Source organism: Labrus mixtus, chromosome 17 (assembly GCF_963584025.1).
Source record: "Labrus mixtus chromosome 17, fLabMix1.1, whole genome shotgun sequence".
In the NCBI taxonomy this organism is placed as follows: Eukaryota; Metazoa; Chordata; class Actinopteri; order Labriformes; family Labridae; genus Labrus; species Labrus mixtus.
In genome coordinates this window covers 3,481,446-3,497,376 of record NC_083628.1, presented here as the reverse complement: position 1 = coordinate 3,497,376, position 15,931 = coordinate 3,481,446, and the positions used below count along the sequence as shown (strand labels likewise).

The window sequence follows — 15,931 nt, the reverse complement described above, 5'->3', positions numbered from 1 at the left end:
AAACAAACATTACGATCTGTTGGAGATATTTAATTGTGATTAGAATTTTTTTGGTATTTAGTTTACTAATATTTGGGTGGTGTTGTTTATTTAATTATTCTACACGTTTTCTTTATTTAGAAAAGATATTTGGGTAATATTTTATTTTGCTAGTTATTTGTTTAGTAAATTTCAAGATTCAAGATTTTTATTTGTCACATGCTCATACAGATGTGCAGTGAAATGTAAAGACTGTTCCGCAAGGCCATGCAATAACACTCAAATTGCTAATACACATATATACAGTAAAATAGAAAATAATGTAAATAAAAAAAAATAAAAAAATTTAATATACAAAATATAGAATATAGAAAAATGTAAACAGTGTAAAGTGTCAGTGTGTAAAAATGTAGTTTTGTATTAGTATTTTTGTTAACACTGTGGGCACCAGAGGTTATTTAAGTAAGAGGCAGGTAGAGGACCAGCATGCATCTGGGGGGGCCTATTGTTATTTTTACCAGAGCAAGAGAGGCAGCAGGAGCCACGATTTTCTTTGTTCTTTTGTTTGCTTTCTTCAAATAAACCACTAAAAAAACTGCAGATCTCTTGCATGGACATTGGATTTCTTTTGCCTGCGTAAATCACATCCCCATGGTGCATCAGTGGTCATTTGATTATATTTGATATTAGTTTATTTAAATAATCCTCCTGCTACCTTCAATAAACTGAAAAGAGTTAGATGATTAGGTCATTGGCTCAGTAGGTGATGAAACGAATCATTGCAAATTACTTTGTTGACATTATTGAAAAAAAGTTTAAATAAAGTCGGCTTCTATACAAATATTTACTTCATCCTTCACCAAATTTAAAACCCAATGAATCTGTTTGTAAGTCAGCAGAGGTAATGACATCAGCCTGACTGTACCTGGAAACACTATTGGAGATTCATGCAAAAACTAGAAATGACAACACAAGTAAAAGATGGGTCAATAATTGAAAGCTGCACATCAAAATGCTTCTCATGATTTATTTGTAATCACTTTCATCACAGTGCAAAAAAATACATTCACATTTAAAAAGAGCCCACAGGAGCCCAGTCAGTGCAAAAACAAGGCACACAGGATTAAAGCGTTCATTACATGTGAAATTTCCCTTAATGGATCCCCAACAACGGAAAAAAAACACAACACATCTCAGAAGTATCAGCACTTTTTTTTTTACCAACTTCAACTTTAAAAAAAAAGGCTTCTTACAAATGTCACCATTAATACTCGGGGTTAAACCACCCTAATAAACTACATCAGGATTAAAACTGTGGCACAATGTTGGAGCAATAATTAAACACACCTGGTGGTGTCAACTGAAGAGATTATTCTTCTAAATTATGTTCATTAAAAGTGCTGCAGAGATTAGAAAAACAAATATGAGCACAAATTTAAAGATATTTAAGAAAACAGAGCTGCGTTCTCCACGGGTTCATCTGCCAGAAATAGTTACACAAGCTGTGGAAACTTTAACCGAATTCAGGTAAAAATAGAGATCCCAGTTAAGTTTAGTATAAGGACTGAAATCAGTATGGGGAAAGCTGTGGGGGTTGGGGGGGGGGGGGGTAATTACTGCGTTAGATCCTATATTTTAAAATGTAAGATATATATGAATATCTCAAGTTTCACATCAGATTATTCCTGTCAAAGTCCAAGAAACCAAACCAAGAAATATTCCCACACATACTGTAAACCTCCGTATAAAAGTTAGAATTTTTGTACAGATCGATTTTTGTATGAATTTTTAAAAAACACACGCTGTATGTCGACATGTGAGTGTGACTGTAACCCTTTGAACAGCGTCATGCTAGCCTTTTCCCTCTGTTCTCATGTTTTATACCTAACTCACAAATCTTCTGTGAGCTTTATGGAACAGACTGATGTAATCTCATTTAAATCTCTGCAAAATAACCCCACAACATTTGATCTACTTACTGATTGGCAATCATTTGGTTGTATAAGAGCAAATAATGCCAGTTTTTTTTTTCATGTAACTGATACAAATGTTCTGATTCCCCTTAAAGGGATAGTTCTGTGTTTTTGAAATGTGGTCGTATCAGGTACTATATCAGCCGATCAGAGAGGTTGGTCAGCTCGGCCCCTCTACTGAGTCATCAGCAGGGATGCAGGCAGCGGGCTTGATAACAGAAAGCGCTGTGCATTATTTCAACATAGCGTACATTTACCCTGATGTTTTTTAAGATCGTTTTTTTCTTACAATAAGCAAAATTACGTCGACACTGTACAGCCTAACTTCCATGCAGGCACTCCTGCTGTTTCTCAATAGAGGAGCTGAACTGACCTACATCGCTGCTGCCTAATAAACCAACTATTGACAAGTACCTCATACGAGCACACTTTAAAAATACCAAACTGTCCCTTTAAGAAGAAAAGAAAAGTGAACAGTTCTACATTACAGAACGGTAGAAGTCCAGTCTGCGTGATATGAAATGGGAAAGTAGTTCGGCAGAAAATAATTACCTCTTGAAAGCACGAGATATTTGAGCACAGCTCAGGAAAATAGATCTATTTCACAGTAGATTTTTTTGACTCGTCATAGGAGGAAAATGAACCGGTGTTACATATCAGGAAACAGTTTGACTGTTTTTTGGAAATACCCTGTGACACACTCCCTTTCTGGTGGAGTGGAGGGAGGTCTGAGTCTGCTTTAGAGGAGACGAGATGTGACTTTCACGTCCGTTCATTTGATGACGATGTTTGGATAGGACGCAGCTTAAATATATCTATGATCTGTTTAGAGCATAAAAACAACTAAGATACATACTTCATGAGTTTTTGCTTCTCTTATAGTCAATATTTTTGCGCGATCTTTCAACAAGAAGGGTAAAAAAAACATTTGCATCTCCAATTCTAAATAAATCATCTAAACAGTAGTTATGCTAAGCTAACTATTGCTTATTTAAGATAACCCAATCCTGGTTCCATCTTTGTGTTCATGGACAAAATAAGTGTTCACAATAGAGTGATTTCCAAAAATGTTAACTGTTCCTTTAAGTCCAATCAGACCTTTAAAGCCAGTGTATTTATGATTATTCATGCTAATTTAAGCTAACTCCTCCTCCTAGAAAAGGTTACAAATTTAACAGACGGACATGAGAGTGGTATTTATCATCTCCTCTAACAAACAGCAAGAAAGCAAAAGAGCATATTTCCTAAAACGTCAAACTGGTGTCCTTCAACGATGACCTCTGCTCTGTTCAAGTGTCCCAGTAAACCCTGACGTTGTGACAGTGAACCAGCATGCACAAGACCAGGACCCTGAAACTGAAGCAGCTCAACAGAACTCAGTCATCATCATCATATCTTCACTTTACCGCCTGAGACGAGTCTGAATGTGACAGTTATAAAACATTTGAATGAAAACAGTCCCCCCCCCCCCCTCGACTAGAATTAACTAGTCCTTTTTTTTTTACTTGACATTACGGCAGCTGTCGCCCGCACAGGACTGCAGCTTAATGAGCCGCTGGTTCATGGCCTGCAGGACGGCGGGGTCCACCTTCTTCACGATGTTCTCCAGCTGGTGGGGGTCCGACGTCAGGTTATACACTTCTACAAACGACTGGAAGACACAAAAGAAATACAGACGCACTGAGCTTTTCAAAAAAATCCGTTTTCACACCGACGAGTTACTCACACCTTTGACACACAAAGTCAAAGTCGCACCTCGCTGTCTGCAAACTCGCAGTACTGAAGGTTTTGGTCTTTGTCGAGCGTCCTGACGCAGGCGTAGGTGTTGTTGTAGGCGTCCTCACACACGCAGTCGGGGAAACATTGCTGGAAGAAATCAAAAGTGGGTGAGTTTTTTATTTTTGCAAAACCTTTTTTACCGGCACGTTGCCAATATTGTGCATTCAGACCGTTAATATCACTACAATTCAACAATTCATCTAGCAGACATCAGAGAGTAAGTACAACACAAGCCGGTACCCTAGTGGTTAAGTTGCGCCCCATATACGGAGGTTGTGGTACTTCAAGTGGTCGGCCCGGGTTTGAATCCAACATGTGGCTCCTTTCCTGCATGTCATTCCCCCCACTCTCTCTGACTCTGTCCTATCTCCAAATTGTGTTTGAAGCACAACCATTGATTACCACATACTGTTCTCTCTCACTCATATGATTGGTCAACCACTTCAGTGTGTCACCTTGAAGACCATAATGTTGTAATTTAGCAAATAAAATATCGTGATTGACAGAATCACATGCTTCAGACAAGTCTAAAAAAATACCAAGTGCGTATTTATTATTATTTGTAGCCGCCTGTATTTTGTCTACGAGCTGTAAAAGTGCCACATAGGTAGAACTGTCCTTTCTAAATCCATATTGATGTTCATATAAGATTTTATTTTCATGTAAATGTGTAACTATTCTTGAGTAAATTAACTTCGAGAATTTTTGAGAAACAAAGTAAAATGGATATAGGACGATAATTTGTAAAATTTCTTTGATCACCAGATTTAAACAGTGGCATAATTCTTGCTCTTTTAAGCTCTTTCGGGACAACACTAGTGGCCAGAGATCAGCCCAGGGTACGAGTGAGAGGTTCCAATATGTAATCTGATATTTCCTTAATTAAAGAACTACCAATTTCAATTTCAAACCAAAAGCAACGTGTAATTGCAAACAAACAGCTTTAAGTCTGATGGGACACACAGATGATGCCAAGTTCTTCCACCACCAGGGGGCGACAGAGGAGAAGAGTCTAAGCAGAGACTTAGGACCCTGTAGTGAAGGTTCAGACGCATTTCTTTGGCAGAGCGCAGTGGGGCGGGAGGGAGTGTAGACCTGCGATGAGAGCGATGTGTGCCATGAGCAGGTTTTTTTATTTTTATTTGTATGATGGTGTAACTTTTACAAGGTCGCGGGCGACACACCCTGCTGACTGCAGAAGATCATTTATGGTGCGTGTAGGCGCATGTGAACTATAAAAGATCAAGGAATGTATTTCCCTCCCCAGAGGCTGATGGTTTGGATGTCTTCAAACGTCAGTGTTGAAATGTAACATTTACACAAGTAGGTAAGTAAATACATGAAGAAAGTTAAATGAATACTTCCTAATATTCATCAGAGGCAAAAACTTTACTTTCTGCCTCAGAATATATTTATTTAAAACTGTATTTATTGATATTTTCTGTGATATTGTGTTAATAAGAATTGGATAAACTTGAACTAAACTCTAATCTCTTCATCCTCAGGTTCAAGTGGCTGTTTGTACATTTAGGTGAGAAATATTCCTCAAGGCATTCCTTTGACATCCACAAGAAGCAGAAAAAGAATAATGACCAGGAAAGAGTTAGAAATATCTTGGAAATTCTTGTGTTTTTAGAGCTTCTCGTCTGTTCATCGTTGGAACAATTTTGAAGAAACAGAGTGGGATTATCTGGCACAACTTCGAAGTGCATGAAGAGTGAAAGGTTGGAGGAGGGAAAAGAAATCTTGAGCAACATTTATAGTATGAATATCAACTCTTAAAAGATAACTCTTTTATCAGGTCACTCAACCTTACCTGATAAAAGGGATTTGTTTTCCTGTTGATAAAAAATAACAGTAAATTCATCAAACTTAATAATGAAGAACAGCATGGAGCTTGTCGTTAAGTCCTCCTTTTCTCTTTCTTTCATTCATTCATTGAGTAAAAAAGTCTCCCTCCCTGAAGGCGAAGAGGGAACAAACCCAGGACAGTGGTGGCAGTAGCTCAGTCTGCAGGGACTTGGGTTGGGGGTCTGCACCTCAGCTACCAAACCAACTTCCATAATTTGGAGCGGTGCCCTCCAGGCCGCATCCTGAGTATCGCCCTGAGGGTACTCAAGAAGGCACCGGACCCTCAACCACTCTGGTGCTCTCCCTGTGTAGCAGCCCCACTCTCACATCTCTCCTCTAATGCATCTCCACAGCTTCTCTTTGTGTGTGTGTGTGTGTGTGTGTGTGTGTGTGTGTGTGTATGTGTGTGTGTGAGAAGCATGTCTCTCAATAAGAGTGTGAAACCAGAATTTCTCCTCTGGGATAAAAAAAAGTTTGTAAAATAAATCTAAAAATTTAATAAAAATCAGGGTCATGTGCCAAATTTGAAGAAACACCATCCTACTGAGTAGACCTTGTCCTAAAAAAGACTTTACTATACATTAGCAGAACATTTAACACTTTATTCATATTAAAGTATTTTATGGGGACAGTCTGTTGTTGTTAAAGATACTCACAGACAAACCAGGACCGAGTTTGGGACATGAAGGATCTGGTTCTGGATGTCCCTCTCCGGTGTATTCAACGAGGAAAAATGGACGGGTGGTGCCGTTGCGGAGAGAGGGAGCCTAAACAACAGAGAGTTTTGAAGTTATTTTTTAAAGATAAATGAAAAGAGAAACGTTACAGGGAAAACTCTTTTTTAAAGTCCCGGCTGACCATCTGAGGAAGGAAAGACTGGCCGTCCACGTTCACGGTGGACAGATTGAGCCCAGAAATGTCCAGGATGGTCGGAGCTAGATCGATGTTTAACACCGGAGCCTGACGTGTGAACAATAAAAACAAAGTGAAAAAAAAACACATTTCTGCATTTTAAACCACATGAAAGTGATACAAAAAAAAAGAACGTGCGTGTGTTTATAAGTGTAGGATGTCTGGGGACCTTCAGTGTCTGGTTCGGTTTGATTCCAGGACCTCGGACCATGAGAGGGACCCGGATGTCGAATTCATACAGCTGCCTTTTATCAATGGGCAGAGAGAACTGACCTGAAACAGAGCAGACAGGTGATCACACACACACACACACACACACAGGTGAGGAGAAGGGGGGAGGGGCTTTGTTTTGGAGCTCAGACCTGTGTGGTATCCGTTGTCTGAGGTGTAGATGATGTACGTGTTGTCCAGCTCCTTTATGCTGTCCAGTTTCTTCACCAGCGCCTCCACCATGTCGTCCACAGAGAGCAGAGTCTGCCACCTGCACAACACGGCATCCCTTTTAGACTTTAAACTTTATTTAAAAAGGGAAGACTACGATTTACAAAACGAGACTGTAGACAAACGATGACTGAAAAAAGATTCATTTTAAGGCTGCAGGCCCGCTTGTCAGCGTCGCTCTTCTCTCAACAAGGGGAGGTGATCGGAGCTTCTCATTGCGGTGTGGATTAAACGCTGCATCATGTTGGTTGTTCTGTTTGAGTAGTTCTCTGTCTTCTTGCAATATTTGCACACAGTTTTTGTCTCGTCTGTTATCTTCTCACCTCTTTCATTTTCTGTCTCGGGTAAAGCCAAAATGCTTCCAAACCTCCGATTTAAAAAAGACGGTGGTGCGTCCTCAATTTCCAAATCTCGCTCTGCAGCTGCTGACGCTCACCGTATTATTGAGATTCACTTTTCAGAGTACCGATGTGAATCTTTACACCTTTGAATCGACTTATCATGATTTTTACGATGAATCTTTACATCCCTAGGGAAGACATTTTTCGTCTTACCTGGGTCCTGTTTAAATCTAAATCACTAGCTGGTAGGTTAGAAGAGTTTTGGAACCGTCTCGACCAAAGTGCATCCAACTGAAGTTCTTGTTTTGGTCACTGACAAGATCTGATTTTTACTCTAAGTGTTTGATGACATTACAGAAAAGTTTCCCTAAGTTTTTTCTTTTTCAATTGGTCTTTGTTGCTTCTCAATTGGAGTACATTTATGTTATTTTGTTCCTCCTTTGCAAGTTTCATCTTTACCCGAAGTGGAGTGGATAACTATCTCAGTTGTCTAAGTCTAAGCTACCTCTCTGGTCTCACCTTCACTAGCTCTACTAGTCTAGCCCCGCATCACATACAAAATCCTCCTCGGACACTGGTTTGCTCTCCATTCCCCCACACCGACCCGCGCACTTTCTGGGGGCAGGGCCTTCAGAGTGGCAGCCCCCCAACCCTCTGGAACTCTCTCCCACCAGTTAGCCACAATGCTACATCCTTTTTTTTTAAAAATCTTAATATGCTTTGCTTGGTTTGGCCCTTCATGAGGTAGAAGTAAGCAAAAGCTTTTAAGATCACAATTCCAGTTCAACAACTTTCTAACTTACTCTCAACGAGGAGACTCTCTAGTTAATGACATATTAGCTACAGTACTTATAGGCGCTTAATAATGACTAATAAGCAGCTAATATGCTACCAATTAGCATGCTCATAAGTCACTAGTTAATGGTGAATATTGTGACCTTCATTTAAAGTGTTACCATTATTTCTAAAACTTGTTTAATGAGAACCTGCAGCAAGAAGCCCCTCCTCTTAAATACTCTGTGAGGATATCAAAAAGTCCTACCTTTTCCTGAACGCATCGTCCAGGAAGGTGAGAGAGCTGTTGGGCATGGGGTTGATCGGCTGACGCAGCAGCCAGTGTTTGTCCTGAAAAAGAACAAACACATTAATCAGGATTATTAAACATCAGTGGTCACAGTTAATAATGTTTTGAGGTGAAGTCAGACACACCTTCCCCGGTTTGTCAAAGCTCCCGTCTCGCGGCGCTTTGACGGTGCTGAACTCTTTCTGGTACTGCGGCGCTGCGGTCCAGGGCGAGTGAGGGGCGGGGGGAGAGAGCATGAGGAAGAACGGATGCTGGGGACTTCTGTCGTCCAGGAAGTGAAGGGACCGGTTTGTCTGTAGATCGAACAACAAACACTGAATATACACGACTGGTGAAATATTTGACATTTGAAAACACAACTCAGAGAAAAACAGCAGCGCGTGTTTGAACACACGGTGTGAATGACTGTTTTACATCAGCAGCATCTGTTCATCATTATCACCCCGGGATATGTTCTAACAACAGGTCCAGTACTGCCTTAACACCTTTTACTAGATGTGACTAATGCCTCAGCATCGTGTGAGATCAGCCTGCTCGGAACTTCTCTAAAATCTGATTAGCTGGAAGGAGACGGAGCCGTCATTGTTGCACAACTCGAGAAAGTGTTTTTTTGCATTTAAAGAGACAGGAGGGCAATTAAAAAAATACATGTGAGCATTTATTTTGAGCAAAATAACAGAGCAAGTCCAAGCACAAGCAGGGGTTATTTGAGTACAGAGGTACAGTATTACAAAATCTGAAAGCCCAAATGAAAGCCTCACTTTTGTTTCCTGCTTTTTGAAATGTTTTGTTTGAGTCAGTGATTTGCTTTTTTTTGCTTTTTTCTTTTCAGACACAGACATCCAAATCTTTAAGTATTTTCTAGAAGTTATCGAGGACATTGAGGTTTATTCTGTTGGGATTTTAAAACAATTAAAGATGTATTTTATTGACAGCAATGCAACTTTTTTTTTGGTGTGGGTCCTGGGCGGGGGGGGGGGGGGAGTTAGGGTTGGGCCCTCAAGTCAAAAGAAAGGTTGGGAACCACTGCTCTAGCTGACTTCGGCTAGTTTAAAAAAAAAGGGACAGAAAAACTGTCTGAAACTCAGAATTCAGAGAAGTCTGAGTCCTGATATGAGTTTTGTTGATATAACTATTTTGTAACATGTATTTTTCTACAGTGCCGTCATCTTTAATATGTCCAACGTTGTAACATCACATTCATGACAGAAGAAGGATGGTGCAGCTCTAATTTAGTCCCAAACTGAACAGCATGATGCTACATCAGGGGTGGGCAACTGGCGGACCTCAACCCTCAACATGGCCCCTCGGGTCAGTTTTTACAAATCAATTAATTGGAAACATGAAGAAAACATGACAAAATCTGCCATGAAATCAAGAAAACCAGAAATATATCCATAATAATATTTGATCATTGGAATATGTTGAAGTTAAATTTGAGTCATCGTTGATTGTAACCTTTTTTTTGTATTCTACAATTTGACCCTCTGGCAGTGAGAATTTAATGAACGTGGCCCCTTGCTGTGACCTTGAAGTTTCCCACCCGTGTGCTAGATGAAAATACCAAAGATTAATCTGAGTCCTTTCTGCTGATTCTGCTAAAAATGAAAAAAAAAAGCAGTAAATTGCGAGCCAGCAGTGCAGGTGACGAGAGAAAGTTCAAGTCTCATAAAGTTGATTCAAAAGCCGACAGAAGGTGAGGCATCGATCACCTGATGAAGACGACATGAAGGAGCAGCATGAGGCCGTAAAAAAAAAAAAAACTGAGGACGACGCTTTTAAAACACAAAGAAAACAGAACATCCTAACAGACAATTTAATTAGTCTGCTTTTCTTACATGTTACATTACGACATGTAGTCGCTGATTAACCGTCCCCACTGCTGACACAAAGAAAACATGTTGACCCTCTCTCTGACAGAAGCTGATTCGGACAGTCTGGAGGGGAACATGTCGCCTCACAAACCTTTACATAAAAGTCCCTGAAGATGACATAATGCATGAACAGCAGCCGATCACAGACTCTGCACCATCAGAAGACATCTGGTCTCTTTAAAACCCACTTGTGTCATTTTCACTGAAGTTTTCTAATCAGGGATTTCACTAGAGTAAGAACAAAACCTCTGAACTACAGCCACAGAAAAATACATTTAGAAGAAATGATTCATCAAAATAACGACTTAAGCAGCGTCTCTCTTCTGTTTCTGTCACATTCAGACTCCAGTACTCATCTTTTTTTATTTTAATGTACTCATTCCCGACATCTTTCCACTTCACTTTTCCATCCTGTGTGACTTTCCCTGCAGTCTCGCGCCCTTATATGGTCATTACAAGAGGTGTTTTTTTTCCCCCTCTGCTAATTAGAGAAAAGGTGCACGAGCTTTAATCGTGGCATTCATTAAAGTCAGAACACAGGTGGGAACAATTCTGCAGATGAAGAGCAGCTCCATGAATCTGTCAGGGAGACTTTTCTTAAGAACAAATTTAAGAAAAAAACTGAGGAATGAGGACCAATACACTTAAAATCAAACACTTCAAAAACTCACTATGAGGTCTGTGAGGTAGTCCTTCTCATAACTGTCTCCATGCTTTTCCTCTTTACCGTTCACCGACAGAGAGTAGTTGTAGTACTGCGAGTTCCCCACCTGAAAACCAGAAGATACCATTATTATAAATAATTACGACGATGTAATATTAAAAAATATATTCTAGATGTGTTCAAGAGAGAACTCACCAACGCATGCCACTGATCCCAGCCGAGTGGGACATGACTGATGTCGCCTCCTTCCTTCTTACCGTACTGAAGGCAGAAAATCAAAAAGTGAAATGAGTCACAACCTTTAAAAAAAAAAAAAGTGTGAAAGCAAACTGTGACTCTGCTGTGAGACTTCAGCATGGCATGTTAATCCTCACACAAGCATGCAAACATGCTTCTAATGACAAACGCAAACAGGAAGAGCAGGTATGCATTCGACTGCATTCACCTTTACAAGTTCTGAGTTAGCATGCTGATGCTAGCGTGTGGCTCAAACTGCACAGCGCTGTGTCACAGAGCGTCTAGCATCAGATCAGAATCAGGAATAATTTATTAATCCCAGGGGGAAGTTAGTTTGCTACAGTTGCTCATAACACCAAAAATCAGTAGGAAGTACAGATAAGTTCACAATATAAAAATAGTAATAACAATATAATAAGTATAAGTACCAAGTGAAAGCAATAATAAAGTAGTGTAAGTAATGTGTTCAAGCGCAGGTAATTGAGAATATAAACAATATTTACAAACATGAATACACGCTGATGGATTAACAGCGTAGATGTTGCACGGTTCATGTATAGATTAACACTTTTGATGTTTAAATATTGTCCAGTTTTCAACAGATTGCACAGTTTTAGTAGAGTTTATTATGGATGTAAACTAAAAAGCAAGAGATGTAGAGTTTACTAAAATATGTCTAAAACTGTTTTTTGTGACATTTTGAAACCCTGGGATCATTCCTCGTTTTTCTCTTTTTGATCACCTTATTACTATGAATCCATTCTTGGATTGGATGCTTTTAACTAAGCGAGTATGAAGGCAGCATGTGCAAAGATGTGTGTGAAGTCAGAGGGGTCGTAACAGAGTCGACACAGCAGCTGGGACACACACTGACAGAACACGGTTACCCCACATCTGTACAAACCTGACTTCACCGCTAAACAGAGACAAACATCTGGCAATCTGCTAAACTAAACGGAAACTAAATCAGTGTTTCAGTTCAACGAGCGGCCGTGTAAACTGGTGACGTTCAGCTGAAGGCGTCTTAGGCTGCGTTTGTATTTGTTTAGTTTTTCATTAAATACAGATCTGGTTAGTTGATTTTACCATTATTATAAAAAACTAAACAAAGAGACACTCAGAAAGATTCTTTATGTTTTCAACAGCTGCTCTAACTACGACAGCTACAGACGCTTCAGGCTGAAAGTCACTAGTCAACAGTCACCTGCTGAACTTATTTTACAAATTGTGTTCAGACCTGGTTGAGATATTTCCCAGCGAAGAACGTCTGGTACTTCTGTTTGCTGAGGTAGAAGGGGAAGGCCACCGACTCGGGCCCTTTCTGCCACTGAGGACTGGAGCAGTTCCCGGACACGGAGTTGTTCCTCACCTCGTGGTTGTGGGGGTACTGACCGGTCAGGACGCTGCTCCTGCTCGGGCAGCACAGCGGCGTGACTGTGAACTGCAGAGGGGACGAGGAAGCGAGAGAGAGAGAGAGAGAGAGAGAGAGAGGAAGACGAGAATAGAGGAAGAGAAGTCAGGGGGGGGGAGACAAAAGATGACAAAAGAGAAGCATGACTGTGGAGGAGGATGTGTTCAGTTTCAACATGGTAGAAAAATGTGACCAATGGAAGGTGGGCGCAGAAGACACAAAGTCATCCATTCAGAATTCTACTTAAAAAGGAGAACTGCAGGAAGGGGCCGTCCTTCAAAAGCTGCACAAAGTTTTGGAAATGCTTCACTATAACAGAAAAGTAAATCGTTTGTTTTTGTCACTGAGAGGTTTAGATCGTTATTCTAAAATGTTTTAAATCATCACAGAAAGAATCCATCCATAAAAAGACCTTCAAGTCAGAGAGTAAAATGTTTCTTCTTAACAAAAAAAAAAACGGCCTTCACATTGCTGTCTTTAAAGCCACCAGACTCCATTGATAAAAACAGTCATTTAACCTCGCAGTGCACACAAGTTGCTGATCTGCAATACTAATCTCTTGGTGTCTTTTCTTGACTTCCCGGTGTTACAGATGCTTATTTGAGTTCACACAAAGTATTTCTTTGGCGCACAATTCCAGAAAACAAAACGACAGGCAGAGGTAAACCAGCATCTCCCCTGCAGGTAAAACTGCTGGTTTTGTCAATGGAGTCTGGTGACGTTGAAGAGAAGGATAAAGCCAACCTTTGACTTAAATGATCAACTACTGAAAAAACTCCTGATATTTCCAGGAGGAGCTGCGTGTGTGAACGCAGACAGACAAATGTTTTCACCCGGAGTTTCTCCTCCCAGACCCCTTAGTATTTTTTTGTGTGAGAACGCAGCAGGATATTCTCCGGAGAATTCACCTCGTGCCAAATCTTATTTTTCTGCAATATAAATTAAAGTTACAGCTGTTTATTCCACCATGAAAACGTTCTGACACAGAAATGTATTTTTAAGTTTCAGTTTTCTGAGAAGCGCTGCATCCTCTCACTGAACAGACGTTGAATGAAAACCACATGAGACGTACAGGGGGGAGGAAATCACAGCGCTGAACTCTCCCTGACTCTGCAATAATGTGACAAGGACCTGATAAGTCAAAGGGTGACAAACACGAGTTTTATCATGAGCAAAGTGTTGCATTCTCTACATTTCTGAAAAGTCCCTGTTGCCTAATACCGTTTCAATAAAGTAAAGAGTTAAAGGCAGAATTCAGCCTCTGAAGCAGAGCAGAAATACAGTGTTGTTCGTCTTTATGTATATGTTTCTATCCTATATGAATAATAAGTGGTTGATTGTTTTAGACGTTTGGTTTCTGTCGACTGGATTTTTGATAATGTTTTCTTTGGTAAGCTATTTTTTAAAGTCTCTTTAGTCTTGAATTATTAATGATGTTATGTTGTTTGGTCATTAAAGCCGTTTTCATATATGCACTCTGCTCTGGATATTCTCCAGACCTCACTGTTCACATATAGATAGATAGATAGATAGACAGATAGATACTTTATTGATCCAGAGAAAAATTCAATATGCTCCCTCACAGAATTCTCCGGAGAATATCCTGCTGCGTTCTCACATCAGCTCACTCGGACTTGCTGCGGGAAAAAAAATGCTCGGGGTCTGGCAGGAGACACTCCGGGTGAAGTCTATCTGCGTTCACACATGCAGCTCCTCCTGGAAATATTTCAGGAGTTATCAAGGAGATTTCAACAAGCGTGAAAGCCCTAATTGACTTATTCTTCCTGCAAACAGCAGTGGCCGATTGATTGTGTTTCATTTCAATTTGATTTTGATTTTGCAGACTGAATGTAAAAAGGGCCTTTCATGTGACCCACGGAGGCTTTACATGGTGGAGGTGCCAAACAAAGACCAAAAACTCAACTGAGACAGGTAGCATAAGGATGGGATGGAGAGGCAGAGTTAAGGGAGGTTTGTCGGCTGCGGGGAACAGATGGAGTTTAGGAAGTTTCTTGAATGAGTCCAAAGATGACGCACTGAAAGCCCCGTCTCAACAGGTGCAGAGTCCGGTGCGAGGTATGGACAGGAGGCCAGTGTCTAACGGTGCATTCATGTGGTGTCGGACACGTCGGAAAAACGAGTTTTCCGAGTTGTAAAATGCACAAGAACACCTGCTCAAGTGGGAACAACAACTCTGTAACTCGGGAGAAGAATTATGTGCCCGACTTGACGTCTGAATAGTCATCACACACACAAAATTCTCCTACTGCACGTCAACTTTTTGGACCACCCGAGGAGCACATGAACGCAGCATTAGGGACCAGAGGTTTCATGGGACCGTGGTGTGTGGGTTACACGTTACATTTTACCGTCGTGTAAAAGTACTCACAGCATTCACAAAAGTTGCTCCTGCGCCTCCTATTAAAGCTTTCGTTTTCTTCATCGGGGTCTGCAGAACAGAAACAAGACATACTGAAATCAAGATAAACCCACAACTTCTCTACTTAACAACAACAAAACACTCCGCTAATGAACGAATAACGAACACTAACAGACGCAGTGAGAGCTCGTTGAGTTGAGATCTGCTGCTTTATGAAGAGATGCTCAACGTTTTCACGGCATCAAACATTTAACCACTGGATTCACACATCATGCTGCAGCAGGTTTGTAGTTTCTAATAATAAACTCTTTGCTTGACACATCAGTACCTTCTCGTTAATTACTGCAAGAATGATCTGAACTTACTGAAGTTGCTCTGCAATTGTGCAACCGTTTCAGAAATTTTGTTTTCCAAGAAAAATGCTGAAACTGTCTTTTTTTTTTTTCAGGAACTCAAATAGGAAGATTTTCTGACTTTCTCATGTGGAAGTTATACGAATATTTTTTAACTTTTTGCCTGTTTTGGGACTTGAACCTTGGGGTCAAGCAATATCAGAAGCATCTGTTGCACTTATTGTTCTTTTTTTGTCAGCCATTGCTTGCAGTCAAAACCGATTCCTTCATTGACAGCAAGCACACAATACCAGAAGGCCTTTTTTAAAAACGGATAATAAGGTGATACAAAGATTATAAAACATGACAAGGTGACTCTAAAAGTGATCATCAAAGACTTTAAACACACTGTTACATCGTAAAGATGTGTTTTATTTAAGGTAGGAACTCAACAAAGTCACTATAAACACACAGCTCTCTTCAAAAGGTGATCACAGTGAAGTGTTTTTGAAGGGGTAAAACTCACCATCCCCCCCAGCTCGACATCCTGATCATCGGCGAGGATGAGGATGATGTTGCTCGGTTTGTCTGGTGCTGGTTCCGCACACCTGACGCAGCAGGTGAGCAGCGTGAGGAGTGTGAGGACTGCTGCTGCTGGGTGTCCTCCTCTCTG

General features: G+C 40.5%; 1 protein-coding gene across 2 annotated transcripts in view; it reads right to left on the bottom strand.

The window, feature by feature from the left end:
• Window positions 1–992: 992 nt before the first annotated feature.
• The window catches only part of gnsb (glucosamine (N-acetyl)-6-sulfatase (Sanfilippo disease IIID), b), a 16,123-nt gene continuing 1,184 nt past the window's right edge, over window positions 993–15,931 (bottom strand). For both annotated transcript variants that reach the window (XM_061062061.1, XM_061062060.1), the window contains exons 2-14: window positions 15,785–15,931; window positions 14,936–14,995; window positions 12,373–12,576; window positions 11,094–11,159; window positions 10,906–11,004; window positions 8,486–8,653; window positions 8,319–8,401; window positions 6,857–6,975; window positions 6,664–6,767; window positions 6,441–6,542; window positions 6,239–6,349; window positions 3,708–3,818; window positions 993–3,603 (exon numbers count right to left, since the gene is read on the bottom strand). The exon at window positions 15,785–15,931 is cut by the window's right edge and continues 75 nt beyond it. In XM_061062061.1, the coding sequence (XP_060918044.1) occupies window positions 3,454–3,603; window positions 3,708–3,818; window positions 6,239–6,349; window positions 6,441–6,542; window positions 6,664–6,767; window positions 6,857–6,975; window positions 8,319–8,401; window positions 8,486–8,653; window positions 10,906–11,004; window positions 11,094–11,159; window positions 12,373–12,576; window positions 14,936–14,995; window positions 15,785–15,931 (1,524 nt within the window). In that variant the 3' untranslated portion in view covers window positions 993–3,453. The remainder of the gene's footprint in view (window positions 3,604–3,707; window positions 3,819–6,238; window positions 6,350–6,440; window positions 6,543–6,663; window positions 6,768–6,856; window positions 6,976–8,318; window positions 8,402–8,485; window positions 8,654–10,905; window positions 11,005–11,093; window positions 11,160–12,372; window positions 12,577–14,935; window positions 14,996–15,784) is intronic.